A 19,923-nucleotide genomic window follows, 5' to 3' on the forward strand; every position below is an offset into this window, starting at 1 on the left:
TTCCCAGGCTGTGCCAAGAAACGAAACAACAAAACTCCTTCTCCATTTAGGGATTCTATGAGGACATGGTTGCTCCTCCAATGGGGTATCCATAAATTTACCAATTAAAGAACTGTATCACAACATCATGACTGAATTCTCATCATATTGTATGTTTACTATTAACACTTAAAAACTAAAATTTGTGGAGTAACAGTAGGTTAAACAAGAACCGTGAATTCACTTCCAATTGCAGAAAAAACACACAGCTTCCTTACCGGGGGAGGGTTCTCCCATTTCCTCAGAAAGTCTTCTTTGGCTTTGGCTAGGAATTCTTTCACTGGAAAAATGAAAAGAAAATAGACAGTGTCTGGTAAGAATGCTTATATTACATTAAGAAGACACATCGCACGTGGTTGTATGAAACACAAGTATCCTTGTGTGAGCAACTGTTGTAAGGACATGTGTGTGTCCATCAGTGTGATAGCCCAGGGAAGGGAGCTACTGTGTGTCTCCAACTTCTAAAGCCTTGACTTCTACTCTACATAGGGACCACTCTGATAACATCAAAGCTAACAACAATAATGTCCTGAAGTCATACCTGAACATACCTGAACATACCTGAAGTCATATAAGAGGTATCAGCTATGACAAGCTAGTGACTGAGTCAGTTGTGAGTGGGATCAATGAGTCTGTAACGTGAGCTGAGGATAGTCACGTGTCTCGTCTGTGTAGTTGTAAGAACAACTGGCTGTGGTCAAGGGCAGTTCCAGGTACGGCTGTGTGCATTAGATCTGTGGTCTCTACCAGCAGAGCACAGGGGACAAACCACAGACTAACAGGTACAGACAGGACCCACAAACCCATAAAACCCAAAAGGAACAGAACACTAGTCACAATACAAACTACTTTAAAAACTAGCTCTGAACTTAAAACAAAAATTAAACCGAATGTCTGATTTAAAATTTATATTAAAATAAAGTCAAACAAAAGCAGATGTTTACATAATGGTTAATAATAGCTGAATTTGTAGAGCTGTGGTTTATATTGTTAAATTTGTTAACTAAAGATGAGTCATTTAAGAGTATATCCTGTTTACACACTCCTCCCACAAATTCACTAACAAAGGCTTCTGTTTTTAAAACAAATTTTGATATCTTAGAAACAAATAACTGTAAACATTTAAAAATGATATATTTATTCTTACTTTTATGTGAAAAATGAGAATAAAACAGGATTACACAGGACCCTTTACTGTCTCCTTTGTGCAGCAGATTCCTGACATCTCCCTGCATGGCTGTATGGAGAAGCAAGGGGTGGAGGGCAGTGTGAAAGGCTGCGGAACAGTGAGATGCTGGGGAAGACACACTGCTGTACCAGCCGCTACTTTAAAAAATAGGAAACGGCGGAGTAAAGCCAGAGTTATGCTAGGCATGATGAGTCTACAATCCCAGCTTGTGGAAGGCTGCGGCAGGTGCCCTACAGTATACGCTCAAGACCAACCCGGGCCACACCATGAGTTCCAGGCAAGGCTAGGCTACAGGGCAAGGCCTCTGTCCCACACAAACAGCACCAAAACCATCCTCACAGATCTCCAAATAAGACAGAGACCTGGAGTGAATGAGCAGCGGGGACCTGATCCATCTTGTGCTGTGCACTACTCTTTCTCACTTTCTCTACAGAACAATACCTTTGGCCCAACACAAACCAAAATAGTGCTCGACATTCTGTTCTGCCATTTCAATATGATGACAACAGAAGCATCAATAATAGACAGTAATTTTGAAAGAACGCTGGCTTATGCATTTCTGGGAATAGCATTTTACTACTTTCTAAGTATTGTATTATATAGTATTTCCAAAATACTTATTTTTAAAAATAAGAGAAAATTAACTTCCAAAGTTATGTACTAACAGTAAATTAACTGTTGCACCTAATTATCAACATGTGATCTAATTCATTGTAGGATTGGAAAAGTCAAGAGGTTTTGGGTCAGTCTGAACTCTGATCTTTGGAAAGTTAGTATACTAGTTGTGGCTGAGGAGGGTTGGTTTGTTTTGTGTCAGACCTAGGACTCCAACCCAGGGACTTGCACTGTCTGGCATTAACTGTCTAGCATGTACTTTACCACTAAGCTTCACCCCGGCTCAAAAAGGCTGGTTTTATATTTTATAACTAAGGTTTGTTTGTTGTTTTCATGGAATAGAAATGTCTGCACATGGCCTTGACTTGGAAATAATGGGTATAAGTTAAATTAGAAATAAAATAATCAGGACATACAATTATGTTTTCTGAAAAAAATCCACACTTGGTGATACTGAAAATAATACCATCTCTAATTTCTTCTGAAAAATATTTCAGTTCCCATGTATAAATAGAACTTGTACAAGTCATGATGCAAAGTCCCCAGATTCCTGCAGGGATCAGATTGAATGGAGAAGGGAGAGAAGTGGAGAAAGACAGACCCTCAAGTGTCTTGCTGCAGCTGCTGTTGTTACCGTGAGCAGGTTGAAGGGAACAAAGGCGAGTGGTCAATGGGGGCAGGGAGGACAGGTGACAAATCAGTGTGCTGGGAACAGTCTCTTCTGTCTCCGTGACGAGCTCATGAGAAAGGTTTCTGATGCTGCTCAGTATGCATTAGTGCTTTGAAATGTTCTCCGTACTCATGAGTACTCTATTTATTGACTGGTCATACTGGGGCAAGCAAACAGTCAGAAAAGTTTTATGTGAAAACCATTACTTAGATGCACAATATGCACTGGTGAAATAATGTTTCAGTAACTTTAACATATAAAGGCGTTTTCTTTTAGAATTGAGAATATATTAGTTATAATTTTACTAAAGAACACCATGATGAAGTCTTCCTGAAACACACTTTTGTCCTATGCAGTATGAACAAACATGGAATCTCCAGTATGTATGTATGTATGTATGTATGTATGTATGTATGTATGTATGTATGTATGTACATCATTTATATGCAAAGACAAATGTAGTCAGCTCTCAGGAAAACAGTTGTGACTGATTATCTTTGATGATCTTTAAACAGCAGACAATCCAAAACTACATGGATTTGCCATGAAATTTTATTCTTTTCAGACATGGGTAAATTTAACTTCTAACTGCTTTTCTATGGGCATTGCCAAACTTGTTACCCATGAGGTGTTTGGAGAGGGAGGGATGCTAGGCAGGCTCACACACTGGACCTCATTGCATTCAGTGTGCCGTAAGGAAGCCCTGGGAGGTTCTCACTTATCAGTTTTCTTCTCTTCTATTATATGATCTGGATATACAGTTAAGCATTTGAACCAGTGTGACAGGCTGATACACAGTTTTTGGAACCTGGTACATAAGCAGAATACCAGCTCTACTAATCATAGCTGTGTGATCAAGACCCTTCATCAAAGCTTCTAAAAGTACCTGACAACTATCCTTAGTAACAACACTCCAGGGAATGGTTTTTCTGCAAATGTGTTTTGTTCTGTACTATTTATTAATGGTGCAAAAGAAGGCATACCAAAAACTCAACCAATTTAGTCAGGTACAATTTTACTTATCCAAATGAAATGATTTCCTCTTCAATTTTTGTTTCAATTTTCTCTCAATTTTTTTTTCTAGAATCTCCCATGTTGCACTCTGAAAGAGCTCACCGAAGGAATGTATATGCTCACTGAAGGAATCTATATGCTCACCCAGGGTTTGTCAGCTTTAGTTACCTACCGAAGAGATAAAGAAGGAGGCAACAAGAGCCAACTCTCATGGATTTCTACAAGTACAGAAAAAAAGAAAATGCTCATTTCTTACAACTTTCTGTCCTCAGCACTGATGTCTTTGTACATTAGTTGGAAGCAAGTCACAACTTACAGTCAGATGAGAGTTCATTTCAAATAGGAAACTTAACTGACACTTCAAGTATGGCATAATTTTACCTCTGCAATTCACACAGTTCGACAATTAACAGGAATGTTGCAGCAGCAACCCTGAACACAGCCACAAGGCTTACACTAGATGAACTGGATAGCTGCTGATCTGTCATGACACAGCCTGAGTCACACAAGATAGGTCTAACTGCCACATGTGATCACAACCACATCACGTGTAGAATGGGTACATCTATCCCTGGAGATGAGATGCCCTGCTACAGATGTTGACCTCTAGGGCCTCTGACAAGAGGTATCTCGTCTTCCCCATCCCACCTTGCACAATAGAAGGACAACGTTCAGCCAAAGAATATTAGAAAACAAAAGAAACAGAGAAGGCAAACCTCAGGCTACAGATGCCTACAACAAAGCACAGCTAAACACTGTTCCACTCAACTGCATATTTCATAAGCCACTCTTCAACCAACAGCCTTCTGCAACTCTGATAGCCTTGTACTTCTAAGGAAAATTAAAATGAAACAAATTTTGGTATCAAACAGTAGTTGTCAGTTTTACATTTTTATCCTTTAAAGTTTATTATTTAAATATATGTAGCCAAATAAATGACTTTTTACATTAACATTTTATTTCTACCAATATTTTAGAACAAATATAAAGACTTTATCCTAACATACCACCTTATAAGTCTAATTTAATTATCATTTAATTTTTATATATATGCTTCTTCCTCTTCAGACATATCTAGTAGCCAACTTCTTTTTAATAAAACAAGCATTTACTATTAAACTTTCTATTTAGTTATTTGCAAATATTTATTCTTATACTTTGATTTTAAGTATTTTGGCTTAATAAAACATTTTTGTGATGAAGGAAATGATTTGTTTAACTTTGTTGTTTTATGTAATATTCTACAGATAATAAATATAACATGAAGCCGAGAAAGTTATAGTAGGGGACAAAAGACATGTGAATGTCTGTCACTTGGACGGTAAGCTAAAGCATCACAGAGGACACATTTGTGCCGGATTTTGAAGGACAGTTGCTCTGACTGGCAAGGTTATAAGAGAGGACACTGCAGGCTGAGGTGACCTTGTACAAATGCATGAAACTCATTTGTCCAACCTAGCAGAGTTTTAGAAAGACCAAGAAACATGAACCTGGGGCATTTCTCTGCGGTTACAACAGGGAAAAGATGCTCACTCCTACTGCTCTTCACTACTGCACTGTCAGTCAAGACTAAAATGGAGGGAGGCTCTTGGTCCTGCAGAGGCTCAATGCCCCAGAGGAGGGAGATGTTAGAGGGATGGGGGGGGGGGGGAGTAAGATGGTGGGTGGGTGAGCATCCTATTGGAGGCAAAGGGGAGAGGCAGGGGTGAGGTGTTTGTGGAGGGGAGACCAGGAAGAGGGACATTTGAAATGTAAACAAATAATTTTTAAAAAGACTAAGAGTGTGACAGGAAAAAGGCAAGAGACATGAAAACTTGTATCCGCAGAACTGTCATTATTCCTTGGTGACTGCTACTCAGGAAGTCAAGAGACTACCACTGTGATCTTATAACCTACAACCAGGGTGGGTATAGTTTTAATCTGTTCTTTAAAAATGGTTTCCATGAAAAGATTTAGCTCTTGTCTCTATTTTCTGTTCTACTAACTTTCATTCACGTCTGTCACTCACCCCACCTGAGTTCTGATTTATCTGTGCTGGATTTTCACCAACTGATTTACTTACACAGTTCTTTTCCTGAACACTTTACAAGCTATCATAAAAATGTAGCTCAAAATCCATTTTAGCTACTCTCTATAAATTTCAATATATAGTTGAGTTTTAATTTATAAAAGTTACTTCTTGGCTCATGAGTTATTGGTATTTTGTAAGTCCATGTTCATGCTCGGCCCAGGGAGTGTCACTATTAGAAAGTGTGACCCTGTTGGAGTAGGTGTGGCCTTGTTGGAGTAGGCATGGCACTGTCAGGGATGTGGGCTTTAAAACCCTCATCGTAGCTGCCTGGAAGCCAGTACTCTCTGCTAGTAGCTTTCAGACAAGGATGTAGAACTCTCAGCTCCTCCTGCACCATGCCTGCCTGGATGCTGCCATGTTCCTGACTTGATGATAATGGACTGAACCTCTGAACCTGTAAGCCAGCCCCAGTTAAATGTCCTTATAAGAGTTGCCTTGGTCATGGTGTCTGTCCACAGCAGCAAAACCCTAACTAAGACAATAAGCAAACATATTTTTGTTTGTTAATGAACCTTTATTGACTAAACTCAATTATTCCATGTCAAATATTGTAAGTAAATATATCTCCACTCTTTCAAATATGTTGAATATGCCTAATTATATAATAAGCAATCTTTATGTTTCTCTTTATTATCTAATGACTACATAAGGAATATACATATAATCTATAAATTTTATATTTTATAATTTCTCCCATATAGGCCAGTTTTGTTTTATGCATTTTGAGACATCTATATATAATCTATAAATTTGTAATTTAAAATTTCTCTTAAATAGGACAGTTTTGTTTTATGCATTTTGAGAAATCTATATATAATCTATAAATTTTGTATTTTATAATTTCTCCTAAATAGGTCAGTTGTGTTTTGTGCATTTTGAGACTCGGAGGTATACATGGTTTTCATTTCTTCTTGTCACTGATGTTAAATGGGGATCCATAAATGACTTGAACTCTGAGATCTTAGTATAAAATAAAATACTTGGAAGGTCCAGACCCTTACAAGCATGGTGAACAAAAACTTGAACATTGATATCTCTGTAGGAAACTTGAAAGGCTTGTCGTCCTAGCAGAGGTTTTCTAGTTAAGAGCTTATTTCTACTGGTATCAGTGTATTACCAGCCTGGATCTGTTCCAACAGTATGTTTTATTGGCAGCTCATAGACCACAGAATTAATATACATTAAGCTCAACATGTTCTTGAGAGGAATCTGCTGATTGTCATTTCTTTGAAGAGGCATCCTACATGAACAAACACACATCCCACTCCTGACCCCATAGACTCAAGCCAAGACATTTAAACTTCCTTTGTATCTTCCCAGCAGAGGCTGGGTCTTCTAAGCAACAGGTTCACTGAGATGATCTTCTTCTCTGGATCCTGACTGCCCATAGTGCTGGAAGAAATCTCATGCTGGAAAGACTGAAGGGCTTATCTTCTGTTTTTGTGAGGACATTTTCAGGAGAGTCCTTAGCTGGGCATGGTAGCACAGACTTTAGTCCCAGCACTCAGGAGATAGACCTCTGTGAGTCTGGGCCCACAAAGTGGTCTACACAGCGAATTCCACACTATATAGCCAGAGCTACACAGTGAGAGCCTCTCAACCCCACCCAAAGGAGTAAAGGCCTTTGATCAAGGAGGGATGAAGTCTCTTCAGTGAAGTCACATCAGCTCCCTATGGCTCCTTTCCACTTCCCACCTTCTTTTTTGCACTCTGGGAATTTAATTCTGACAAATTTAGAATTCTTTTAAGATGTGCTTGTCAGAGTCTTCAGTCTAAGGTATTGGATCTTCACTATATTTTTCCTCTTAGAAGGAGCTCTAAGTTATGTGGTTTCCAATTCTACATTTCCCTCCCCCTCACCGGAAAGCTTCACATGAGATTTTAAGATGTAAAGAGATCTAGATGTTTGACGATTGATTTGTTACCTTAAAATTCAAAACTGCCATCAGAAAGTACATGGTGCTGATATCTTGTTGGTTTTGTCAAAACATGATGACTTCTGACTGGCAGACTCAGGCTTGTAAGTTTTGCTTTATGTTTTTCCATGTGCTAGGTGTGTGGTGGTGCATGCTTGAGGTCCCTGGCTCCAAAACAAAAACTTGTTTTCATTAATTAATTATAAAACAGAGCAAACAAACAATAACAACAACTTTCTCTTCCGTTACTACTGCCTCATGTGAACACTGCTCAATGAGTGTGTAGACTGACCTGCTTTGATATAACGCAGTGTTCACTTCATAGGCTTTCCCATTTGGTTCCTGAGACAGGGCTTTGCTGCACCAGTTGCTCTGTGTATTTTGAGGCAGGATCTGGGTGAGGAGCTTAGGTTGGCCTCGAGCTCCTGAGCCTAGTGCAGACTGCACTGCCACATCTAGCTTCCAATCTCTTATCCCTCTTATTTATATTTATCTGTGGGTGCATACGTACATGTGTGGTACATGCATATGGAGGTTAGGTGCCATTCCACTCCCCCTGCCCCAACCCGCACCACCGTCCTACGGCTTTGAGACTGAATCACTCTCCGAACCACAAGGAAGATGTTTTGGCTACAGTGGCTGGCCACCAGTCTCTGGCCACAGTGCTGTGCTTAGTTATAGGTGTCTGCAGCCATGTTGAGCTTTTACGTGGATCTTGGAAGCTAAGCTCAGGCCCTCATGCTTGCACAGGCTCTCTTTCTCATGGAGTCACCTCCCCAGCCTACACGCATTAAGTTTTATCTTGCCCATTTCCTTCATATGGCTGGTTCTTCACCTCATTAATTTGCTTTCCTACAGTGAGCAGTGTGCACTCTCCTGACAGCTTGCTTCTTATCTTGCAAGCACCAGGTGGATTTTCTCATCATCTTTCATATCACAATACAATGCTTCTTTTCTGTTCTATTCTCGGCCTCTTCTCATCCTAGGCTTGTTCTTAGTAAAAGTTCATTCTATTTATGAATATGTATGCAAACGCCTATGTGTATGTGCGTATATATGTACATGTAAGTGTGCTGGTGCCATGGATCTTTGAGAGCTGGAGTTAGATGCTGCCTGATGTGGGTGCCAGGATTTGAACTCAAGTCCTTATGGCTGGGCAGAAAGGGTTCATAACTGCTGAGCCATGTCTCCAGCCATCCAGGGTCACTTCCTCTGTCCTATTTCATAGACGTTGTGTTTACTCAAAACGTTGAAGAATTAATTTAGATGCTATTTGTAGCTTTTTAAAACAAATATTTCTGCATATAAGTTCATTTGTTTCCTGCTGAAGGCTGCGATTTTATCCTTTAATCATGTATAATAACCCTTTTATAGGCTCCACATTACTTTCTTTCTTTCTTTCTTTCTTTTTTTCTTTCTTTCTTTCTTTCTTTCTTTCTTTCTTTATTTGCTTATTTATCCACAAACAGTGGAAAGGTTTTAAAACATTTACACATGATCTAAAATAAAGGAGCAAGTTTTTCTTTGGATCTCTCATTTTCTTTTCTTTCTTTTCTTTCTTTTTTTTTTTTTTTAAGAATCAACAGATAACTCAATTGCTGGGCACAACCAATAACATCCTAATCAGTAAGCCAGGCCAAATTAAATCCTCCCTCTGGTTCACTACATCTTCCACACCCAGCTCCCTCTCCATCCTGGGTCTCTCATTTTCTATATAGTGCTATTAGAAATAAGTTCTTGGATATTTTTCTCTGTATGCACACACATTATTAAACAACCCAGCAACTTTAAGAAATGTGCTTGATGGCTCAACAGTCAAGAGCACTGGCTGCTCTTGCAGAGGACCCAGGTTCAGTTCTCAGCACCCACGCAGATGGAGATCTGGGGTCTGGTCAGTGCAGTCATATACATACCATCAAGCAAAGCACTCGTATGCATTAACAACAAAGAAATGTCTAAGTGTCCAGGACCACGAGGATCTTGCTGGTACTGATGCCAGCACATCAAGGGAGAGCCCTTGGTATCCAGAAAACAAAGGCCATGCTTTCAATTTGCAATGACCTAATGAATTCCTGGCTGTCCCAACAGGCTTGGGAGAGCACAGAAGCAACAGGCAGTGCTGTCCTGTACCCATTTCCTCACAAGCCTTATCCTGGAAAGTTAGTGAGGATGAACTGGTTGCTTCTCTTACTTACAAATAATCCAGAGAAAACTGACTCTCGAGTGGTCCTCATCTAGCCTGCTCCACTACTGGGGAGAGGCCTCCTCACCTGCGGGGCTGAAGCACCACTTTACTGCTTTGTTCTTGTGCTTTCAGTTAGACAGAGAAGAGGGAAATTAACCAGATGCTCATTCCTGTTTAGGTCTGCACAATTCAGGAAACCATTAAGTAATGTGTTCTTCAGACTGACCCCTCAATTGAGTTGGACTGAGAAGCAAGCTCCCAGGAGCTTAGAATCTGTACATATTTGTAGTGTGTCATATGATGTTTCCATATGTGGATACATTGTATGGTGTGCAAATCATATGGTGAGCATATCCGTCTCCTCATGCCTTATTTTTGCAGTGAAAACATAGGACATCTTCTCACACAGAAACAACAGAACGCAGACTCATCCTCCCTAGGCATACCACCATGAACAGCACACCCGTCTTGCTCCCCTCATCTCGCTGTAATAAAGGACCTGTTGACTAATGCCTCTTCTCCACAGCTGCTCCCTGGCTCTCTTCTTCATAAGCGTTTGGTATGTGAACCAGGAGTGTGCAGCCACTCTATGTGTCAGGTGACTCAGCTCCATCTCACACAAACAGCACAGAAACCTGCTACGTGCTGCGATGACAGAACATCAGACGCAGGGAATAAAGAAATCACATGTCTCAGAAAGAGAAGTCGAGAAAGGTGAAATGATTCCAGGCTCCTTCACCAGTACCAGTGCTGGTCCTTATCAAAGCTTAGCTCTTCCTTTGCCTCGGAACTCAGCAGCTTCTGCTCTATCTGAGTATGCTTCTGCCTGAATAGGCTGCTATGTCTTCTAGTCAAAGGGTCTTATGGGAGCCAACTGAATTCTGGGAGAACTCCTTCGGAATTTATTTACAAAACGTGCGCATCAACAAGAGAAAATCTTCACCAAACGAAATCAACTTACCAGGGGTCAGCTGAAGCTATTTTTATATTTAAGCAATTTTTAGATGCTAGAGAAAGGAAAGAGAGGATGAGTACAATCAAAGGACTCAGAGGATGGTTTTCACTTAGGAGGTCCAGATCTAGAGCCAGAAACTCACAGACAATGTATGTATTTGCTTTAATAAGTACGTGGCACATCACCTCTCTGAGAGCACAGAAGCATCCTCCCCTCGAGTTTGTAATGGAGGCTCTGAGAGCTATTACGGTCCTTGTGATTTCTACACGGAATGTAAATATGGAAGGTCATAACTAATACATGATGCAAGGGTGGGTCCCCCTGACTTGCTAAGGAGTTTCATCTTTACTTTAGTGGTAATTCCAGAACTGCAAGTTTCACACTGTATTAAGAAATGGACTTATTTCAATTTAACAATCAGAATGAGAAGTCATCTGAAGAGACATGAAACACGGAGCTCAGGAGGAGCACAGCCAGTCAGGGTGAGGGTGCTGAAGAGAGTGATGCCCAGTTCTAAAGGTGGTCTCAGTTCTGGGTCTGCAGAAAAGTCCTGGTGTACAATCAATGGCACTAAATGACCAAATACACAACCAGGGTGACAAGTTATAAACAACCCCAGACTCTGGCTTTACTTCCCATGTGGGTTGTGGAGTCATTAAGAGAAGTGAGCATCAAAGAGAATGGAAAAGACGTTAGGGGAGAAAGATGCAGCTGACTCTTGTAATGGATGTCTCAGGTAGTGACTGAGGCGTGGGTAGGGATGAGATCACTGAGAAAATGCAGCACTGAGAGGGCCAAAGGCAGCTCCTCAGAGAAGAGCATGCGAATATCAGGAAGGAGGAAGAAATAGCTTTACAGCTACTGCCACACAGACATAGCTGTGCGTGCACCACACACATAGACACATATAATTTCACACTCAGATAGAAAGGTCTAATATTTGATTATTTTTATTAACGAAGCCACACTTATACTTTCCCATATTTTAAAATGTCTAGATCACTCAGTCACAGCAGGGGTGAATTTATTTGAGATAGAACATTCTTGGAGGAGCCAGTGTCTACTTGTTATTAGCACACTTGTGTGGTAGAAAACGCTGTAGGGAAGGCGACTATGATCAAGCACACAAACACTCTTTCAGCCATAGCTGAAAACAAGAAAGGAGCAGCAGCAGCATCCTCCGCTGAAACAGCAGACTGTAAGGTCCAACAGCCACAGCGGTCGGCAGAAGGTCCTAAGGCAATGTGCAAACTTTTAAAGGAAACGAAAACGGAGCTTTATTCAAATAAATAAATAAATAAATAAATAAATAAATAAATAAATACATGGAAAGCATGATAACCAGGTTTCATATCTGCAGAATTCTAAGAAATGTCAACACATTGATTTCACAGTATCAAGGACTAAATCAGAATATCTACTCTAGACACAAGAACACAATTGTCCAGTCAATTCTTAACATTTGCACGCAAGACAATTCCTTGTGTATCAAATGCCACTCTTTAACACAAACCGCACTGAGGAGGGTAATTTTAGATTGCAGCAGGATAAACAGCATTTCCTCGTTTTAATGAAGTCATCTCTACTTATGGAAGAAAACGTTCTTGGCTTTGAATGTCTTCACTCTATCATCATCACCATCATCACCATCATCACCATCATCACCATCATCACCATCACCACCACCACCACCACCACCACCACCACCACCACCACCATCATCATCATCATCATCATCATCATCATCAAGCCCAAATCTTTCTGCAGAAGCTGATCCTTCACGTCTTAGGCTGGGACCCTGTCATGACAGGGCCACAGAATGCTCCCCCTGTAAGGGACACCTGGACCAGCCCTTTCCGGCTCAGCAGAGTGCTGCTGAGCGATGCTCTGAGCAAACACTCACTGTGACAACAGAGTGTCTATTTTTAGCTGCAGGTTTGCTTGAAGTGAACAGCTCCTGCCTGCCTGTGATAAGATGCTGCAGTACATGCTATGGCAGGTTTTCTCGGAACACAAAATAAAAGCACTTTTGAACAAGCTTATAAAAATAATCATAGCAAAATCATTTTCCCAAAATAATTTTAACAAAGGCTCCAAAGCCAAAACGTACATATTTATTTCATTCTTAATTCATTATTCTAAACTACTTATAATTAAATGCAATCCTCAAAAAAAATCAATACAATTTTGGCAGCATCTTATTTTCAGAATTAGTATTTTAAAAATAGTGCCCAAAAGAAGCTAACAAAAAATAGTATTTGGATAACCAAGTAATTAAAAGCAAGTTAATTAAATGTGGTTATCTTCAACCCTCACACTAAATAAAACCCTCCTTGTAGCATAAGGGTCTTCCTTCTAATGTTTACAATACAGAAAGCAAGAGCAGAGCAGGTGAGCACAAGAGATCAACCATAAAGACAATCAGAGCTGGACCATGGAGCTGTCAGCACTGTTATTGTTTACAGTCCTAACGGCTTTTACAGGCCCTTTACAATAGTGCCTACATTAAAAGCATCAACACGAATGTCATTACCACAGCTCTGGCTTTTATGACCACCTCTACAAAATACTTTTCCTTGTACAATTAAATATTTTAAAAAAATATATAGCGGAAGAGTCCCCAGACCGACTACTCACCATTCATGATGACAGGCAGTGTCCCCAGAGCATACTGCTCGGAACAACAGCCGGCTGCAAAGGGAGCTATGCTAATCTCCGGAGGCAGGGACGGTGTAAACAGGCACACTGGAGCAGGCGGCGAAAACCAGGCTCTCTTTTGTTTTAAAAAGAAAAGCCCCCGTAGCAACGCCTAAATGCCCAGTAGGAGGTACTACTAGAGAGCGGGCGAGTAAGCCAAAGAGGTTTTATGTAACGAGGTTCAGTTTTCCCAGCTAGCTATCCCAGCTTCCTTCATATACCTCCAGAATAACTCAAAATGGCAGAGAGAAATGCAAACGAGGAGGTATGCGGTATTCTCAATTGTATCTGCATGAGCTGTTACCACGGCAACATTAGACCAGCATTATCAGTGTCCTTCTGACCAAGAGCAGCTCTCCTGAAGCTGTAACCAACCAAAGCCAATAAAACACATTTTCATCTTAGGGCGACATGATCTCCAAATGACCACGTTCTCTACATGTGAGCACTGAGCTACCCTTTTCATATCTTTTCATATCAAACATATCTTTAAAATGCTGTTATCTTCCCATACTCACACAAGCCCATGTTGAATCCGGCGAGGACGACAGGAGATGATTGCACCTAAATGCCTCTCATTACAGCAGCTCCTGCGGCTGCGGACCTCACGGAGACTGGAGTGCTGCGTGCTGCTGCTAGCGACTATTGGCGATGAATCTTATTGCCCAGATCGCTGACAGCTTTCGTTTTCCATGAGGCAAAAGCCATACTGCAGCACAAATGCTAACTATCTAACATTCTGGACCATGGCAGAGGTGCAGTGCTGTCTATGATCTTCCTTTATAAAGGAAAATCAGGGAAAACACTTGTAAATTTCCATTAAGTTCAGCATTAAGTATCTGATGTTACCCAGATATTATTTAAAAAGACCCCACACAACAAATTTACTGGTAATCATTACTCAAGAGTGATGTTCCATCCATTACACAGTACTCTGAGGACAGACTATATGGCAAGGTGCGTAGGCTGGGTAGCATGACCAGTGGGCTGTTCTAATCCCAGAGACCTGAGATTTGCAGCTCTAGTGACAGGAAGAACAGGGACTAGAGAACCCTGTCTGTGAGGCAGACCATCAGCAGGTGTGTCTGCTTCTTTGTGCAGTGCACCTGTGGTGATGAATAGTGAGCAAAGCTCCCCAAGAAACACCTAGACAGGGAGCTGGAAGGGACTTTCACTGCTCTGGTGCAGACCTGTCACAGACGAGCTGAGAAGCCTTTCAGGAGGCTCTACTGGCCTCTGGGTAAGAATACTCAAGTCTGCTTTGTGCTTTGCTGCTCAGATCCCCGGCTTGGTCTGGAAGGCTTAGTAGGTGCACGGTCAGATGAAGGCCCCAAACTCTACACTGCAATACTATCAGAGGTAAAGTGAACTGTAAGTAACTAGTGGGAAATGTCCAGCTCCCCTAGCTTAATGTCCTAGCAGAGGCAGGAGCACAGTGATGGTCTAGACAGAGGTTCAGCAAGAAAATGGCTGCACAGGGCATCATGAGCCCCACTTGAGATCCAAAATTTAAAGCTGCTATGGGCCAAACATGTGCTTCCCCATCTATGCCCAGCCCACCAGCATACAACACTGAGTTCTGGGAGCCAGGACAAAAGCTGAAACCAGCGGTAAGTAATGTCTGTCACACCAGAATCAAGAGATGAGTAGCACATGCCATGCAGGACACTAAATCTACAACTGGACTGAAGACACTGAGGATGAAATGAAAAGACCAGTCCTTGGAGGAAAACAAACAGAATGCAGAGTTACTACATATACCTTATTTTAAGGATTTGATTTTTGCCCAAACACATATCCACATATCATTCATGATAAGAAGGATAAGCAGAAATAGGATTTATGTACAATTTAAAAAATATTTGCAACTGGCTCATAAAACATTAGATGAAATAAAAGGGAACTGTTTAAAGACTTGATGAGAATGATACAGCAGATGGAAATTTCAGTACAGAAAAGAGAAATACGAAAATACAAAAAGTAGAGGTCTGATAAATAAATATAAAAACTTAAACTCACAATAATATTAACATCACGTTTCAGGAGGAAAACGACAACCCTGCAATGCTGAGCTGAAGTGATGTGTAAATACAAACAACAAACCCCAAGGAACCTGCACGCCTCAGACAGGGATCAATCTGAGGGACCAACATACACCTAATAGAAACAAGAGGGAGGAGAGGAGACGTGTTATAAGAATAGTGACTGACCATGTCTCATTGAAAGTAGAACAAGCCCTAGTCTATGAACCAGGTGAGCTAACAGGTAAAGTACTGCTAACTAGGACAAACACAGAGACACCCACACCTAGACACTTCAAATTCAAGTTACTGAAAAATAAAAACAAAGAAGAAACCTTAAAAGCAGCAACAATTCAATGAATGCTAACTTCTCAATCAGAACTAAGCGTGGCCAGAAGACTGTGACATGATATATGGAAAATGCTAGAAGACATAAGAAACAAAACTGTCCAGTAATAGCTGTATACCCAGGAAAATGATTGTCCAAAAACATAAAATAGAGCATTTCCAGGAGAAATTACAATACAGACTATGTGCTTTAAGTACAAATGCACAATGGAGTTTTCAGATGACAATGGAATGCCATTAGAGAGTGAACTGACAGGAAGGGATAAAGAGTAACAAAGCACAAACCATAAGGAAACACTTCTGTGGATGTACACACATGAAGGTTATGCATAGTACTAGACATGTGACTGTGTATGAGCTGGTGAGTATCCAACCTTAAACTGCTAGGGATGAGCTCAAAAATGTACACATGCATTATTAGTTCAAAGAAGTTTTATTTTACAAGAGAATTATATCAATCATATCCTAAGATCTCCCAGGGACTAAACCACCAACCAAAGTGTACACATTGGGGGACCCATGGCTCCAGCTGCATATGTAGCAGAGGATGGCCTTGTCTGACGTCAATGAGAGGAGAGGCTCTTGGTCCTATGAAGGCTCGATGCCCCAGTGTAGGGGAATGCTAGGGAGGTGAGGTGGGAGTGGGTGGATGGGGGAGCACCCTCATAGAAGCATGGGGAAGGGGTATGGGAGAGGGGAAACAGGGAAAGGGGCTAACATTCAAAAATACAAATAAATAAAATAGCCAATAAAAAATAGAGAAGTTAAAAACAAACAAACAAACAAACAAAAAACCCAAAAAACAAGGTTCAAGTATGGGTCATCTGTGAGAGACAGCCTAAAAACACAAACAGGAAAGATAATAGATAAAAGATCACCTACTTAGAAGATACTATATAGTTTGTTAATAAATATTCAAGAAACAAACGGCCATTCATTATACAACAACACAGCTGGAAAAGTAGCGACTCTATTGAACAGAAAAGCTCCTGCATTATCAAAGCAGACACTGGAAAACTGAAAGAGAAGTAGGTGACAATAACTGTATCCATGTGCTGTTTGAAGCAGACATACAGTATACAGCCTGTGTCTGTAAGCAGTTCTGTGTGAAGGGTTGTGAGTGTATGCTCATATATCTGGACAGCAGGCCCCACGACAGACCTAAGCATGTGACAGGTGCAGCCCATTGCTCTACCAGCTGTGTTCTGGAAAGCAATTTCCCTCCACATTAACTCATTGTGGGGCTTCCCCTAATACTTCATTTCTATGAAGACATGACCCAGAGACCACCCATTTTAATTTTGTAATGAATAATGATTCTTAACCATGTACACACCTAGAGCTAGTAGAAAATCCAATATCATTGTGAAACCCACGTTTCCCTTTCTACATTGCAAATAGGATTGTTCTGAACCTTGTAGTGCTGACAGGGATCCACCTGTACACCTGTTCCTCAGTGCAAGTCACCAGGCGAAGCTTGTCCTTAGGGAAATTAGATAGCATTTTCTGGATCTCTGTTCATTTCATTGCTTCCAATGAAGAACATCCTTCCAGAGTTACTCTTTGCTCTGTTCTTCTAGATCACAGCTACACAGAATGGACCATGCCCAGCAAACAAGCAATGAGGCTCCCTGACTCTCCATCTGTGCACCTCAGCTCCTATCTTCATCCCCAGGTCAGTCGATGTGCCCGCCCTTCCTGGCAAGAGTGGTAACACTTCATATGCTGGAGGCCCATGATGAACACAACACATGAGATGAAGTCAGACAGGAGCAAATGATGCAGTGCGGAAATGCGTGTAAGTGTGAACTTGAGGCTCACACACATGGGTGTACTACTTCAGAGTAGACTTTCTAATCTGTAAACGGAAGGCTGTGTTCTAAAATAATGCTAAACACACAAGCCAGCAACCAGTCTGTTTACTGGCATTACCAAGCATTATATATGGTCTATAATTATATATGGTGCCTTTATACAATTATCAGAGCAGTAACTTTGTTGATGGCGGTATTTCTCTAACGACATGAACAATGCATTGACCTACGAATTAGCACAGCTATAGCATCACTATGCAATTCAAGGCTTGTACGTCATTGTGTTCTAGTGGATCTGCCACCACAGTCGAGGTCCACTGCTCACTGAAAGTCAGTGACGCATGGCTAGCGTTGGTGACTTCAAGGCTCTTCCTAATAAATCATAGGAAAAGCAGACAGGAAGTGAATTTGGATAAATCAAACTTGTACAATGACACTGAAAACTCATACACAAAAATACAGCACTAAAAGCCAGCAGAATGTTGTTCTTTTACAATGTACATGCACACGCGCTGTATTCATGTGTAAAACAAGATAATAAATGAATTAATTCAAAAGGCTTGTTCAATCGTTTAAAATACATTCTCTTATCAAGTATAATCAAGGACTTGCAAGACGGCCGAATGAAAGACATCTGGCAGAAAGTCTGAAGGCATGAATTCTATCCCTAGGCCCCACAGTGTGGATGGGGAGAACTAACTTCTGTAAGTGATCTGTCGGTCCTCTGACTTCCACATCTGTGCCCTGGCATGCATGTCACACACACACACACACACACACACACACACACACACACACACACACACACACACACACAGATAGAGGGGGGGGGGTTCAGTAAGTTTTTAAAAGCATAATTAAAGAATCGAAAACAGGACAGATTTTGGAAATCCTCAAATCCTTGGACACTGTATCACAAAGAGATCCCAAGGAAAATAAGAAAACCTTCTGTATAGCAGGGAACAACCTATGACCATTTCTCGTTCGCTCCCAGGCTCCATGCACCCCATGCCGAGAGGCCCCACAACCTCACAGAAGTGCTGTGCCTCCGTCTGCGAACCAACTGTGGAATTGAAAACTGGGTGATTAGCAGGTCCCAAAGTAATCATTTCTTCCATTTTTTTGAAACTAATGAAAATGGAAGAAATAATCAATAAAATTGAAAATATGAAAGTCTCACCAATAATACAGAACTACAAATATTGAGGAACATTTACATATGACAAAACACTAATTATTGAATTGAAAAATAAAAAAAAAGAATATCATGACAAAAGGCTAGACAAAAGATCATAAAGAAACATTATTAGCAATTTCATGCTAAGCACATTTAGGTTTAGGTAAATTAGTAAAAATACAAATTACGAGAACCCAATCAGAAAAAAATGGATAAATTATTTAAAAGTTACAAATTATCAAAAACTAACTCACAAAGAAGTAGAAACCCTGAATTGGCACACAGGGGCTGGAGAGATAGCTCAGTAGTTAGGAGCATTGGCTGAGAGGACCCAGGTTCAATTCAGCACCTACATGTTAGCTCATGACTGTCTGTAACTCCAGTTCCAGGCCTTCTGACACCCTCACACAAGCATATATGCAGCCACACCAATATGCATAAAATAAAAAGAAATTAAAAAAATTAAAATAGTTAAAAGGTTTTCCCATAATTGAAAGCTCAAATCCAAATGGGTTCATGAAGGAATACTATGAAGTTATTAAATATAAAACCAGTTTTATACAAGAACAGAGTATTCACAGTTATACAGAATTCAGATTAGAACACTTGTGACTCATTTTCTGAGGACTAAAAAGAAAACTGGGAAAGCCCTAAAGAAAGCTACAGAGTAGTACTCCACAGTGCTGATGCAGAGATCTCCGCCCAAATTCTGCAAGTGCGCTGAAGGGTCACTCCGTGGCATGCAGGCTTACCTCAGGAAGGCAAGACGGTTCCATGTTGAAGACTAGTGAATCAAGTACATGAAGAGCACACAGGACAAACCACATGACCATGTGCATGTGCAGCAACGGCATGCTACAAACTCCTGTAGCCTTTAAATCCTCTCAAGAGCTAAGAGTAGAAGGGGCTCTTACACTATGCAGGGACTAATATGCAGAGAAAACTCCAGTGGGAATCACAGTTGACAGTGAAGGACGAATGGACTGTTTTCCCATAAGGTGAGCACAAAGCACTCAGCTGTATAAACTTTGTAGAGCCATGGAATTAGGAGAAATATTAAAGATGTTCCAATGTGTAAGAAGCTTTATATGAAGATAACATGATCTAATCTGAAGAGAATTTTAAATGTATAAAGAAACTATTAAGAATAATTTAAAAATAAGCATATAAAAGTGAAATTAAGAAATGGTCTTATTCACAAAAGCATTAGTA

The 19,923-nt window shown here is 40.6% G+C and overlaps 1 protein-coding gene across 4 annotated transcripts in view; it reads right to left on the reverse strand.

Annotated features, from left to right (window-relative positions):
* Window positions 1-19,923, reverse strand: part of Prkacb (protein kinase cAMP-activated catalytic subunit beta) — a 90,527-nt gene that overhangs the window by 30,752 nt on the left and 39,852 nt on the right. For 2 of the 4 annotated variants that reach the window (NM_001077645.2, NM_001439474.1), the window contains 1 exon segment: window positions 258-319. In NM_001077645.2, the coding sequence (NP_001071113.1) occupies window positions 258-319 (62 nt within the window). 4 annotated transcript variants of the gene reach the window in all.

This window comes from Rattus norvegicus, chromosome 2 (assembly GCF_021556685.1).
Source record: "Rattus norvegicus strain SHRSP/BbbUtx chromosome 2, alternate assembly SHRSP_T2T, whole genome shotgun sequence".
Taxonomy (NCBI): domain Eukaryota; kingdom Metazoa; phylum Chordata; class Mammalia; order Rodentia; family Muridae; genus Rattus; species Rattus norvegicus.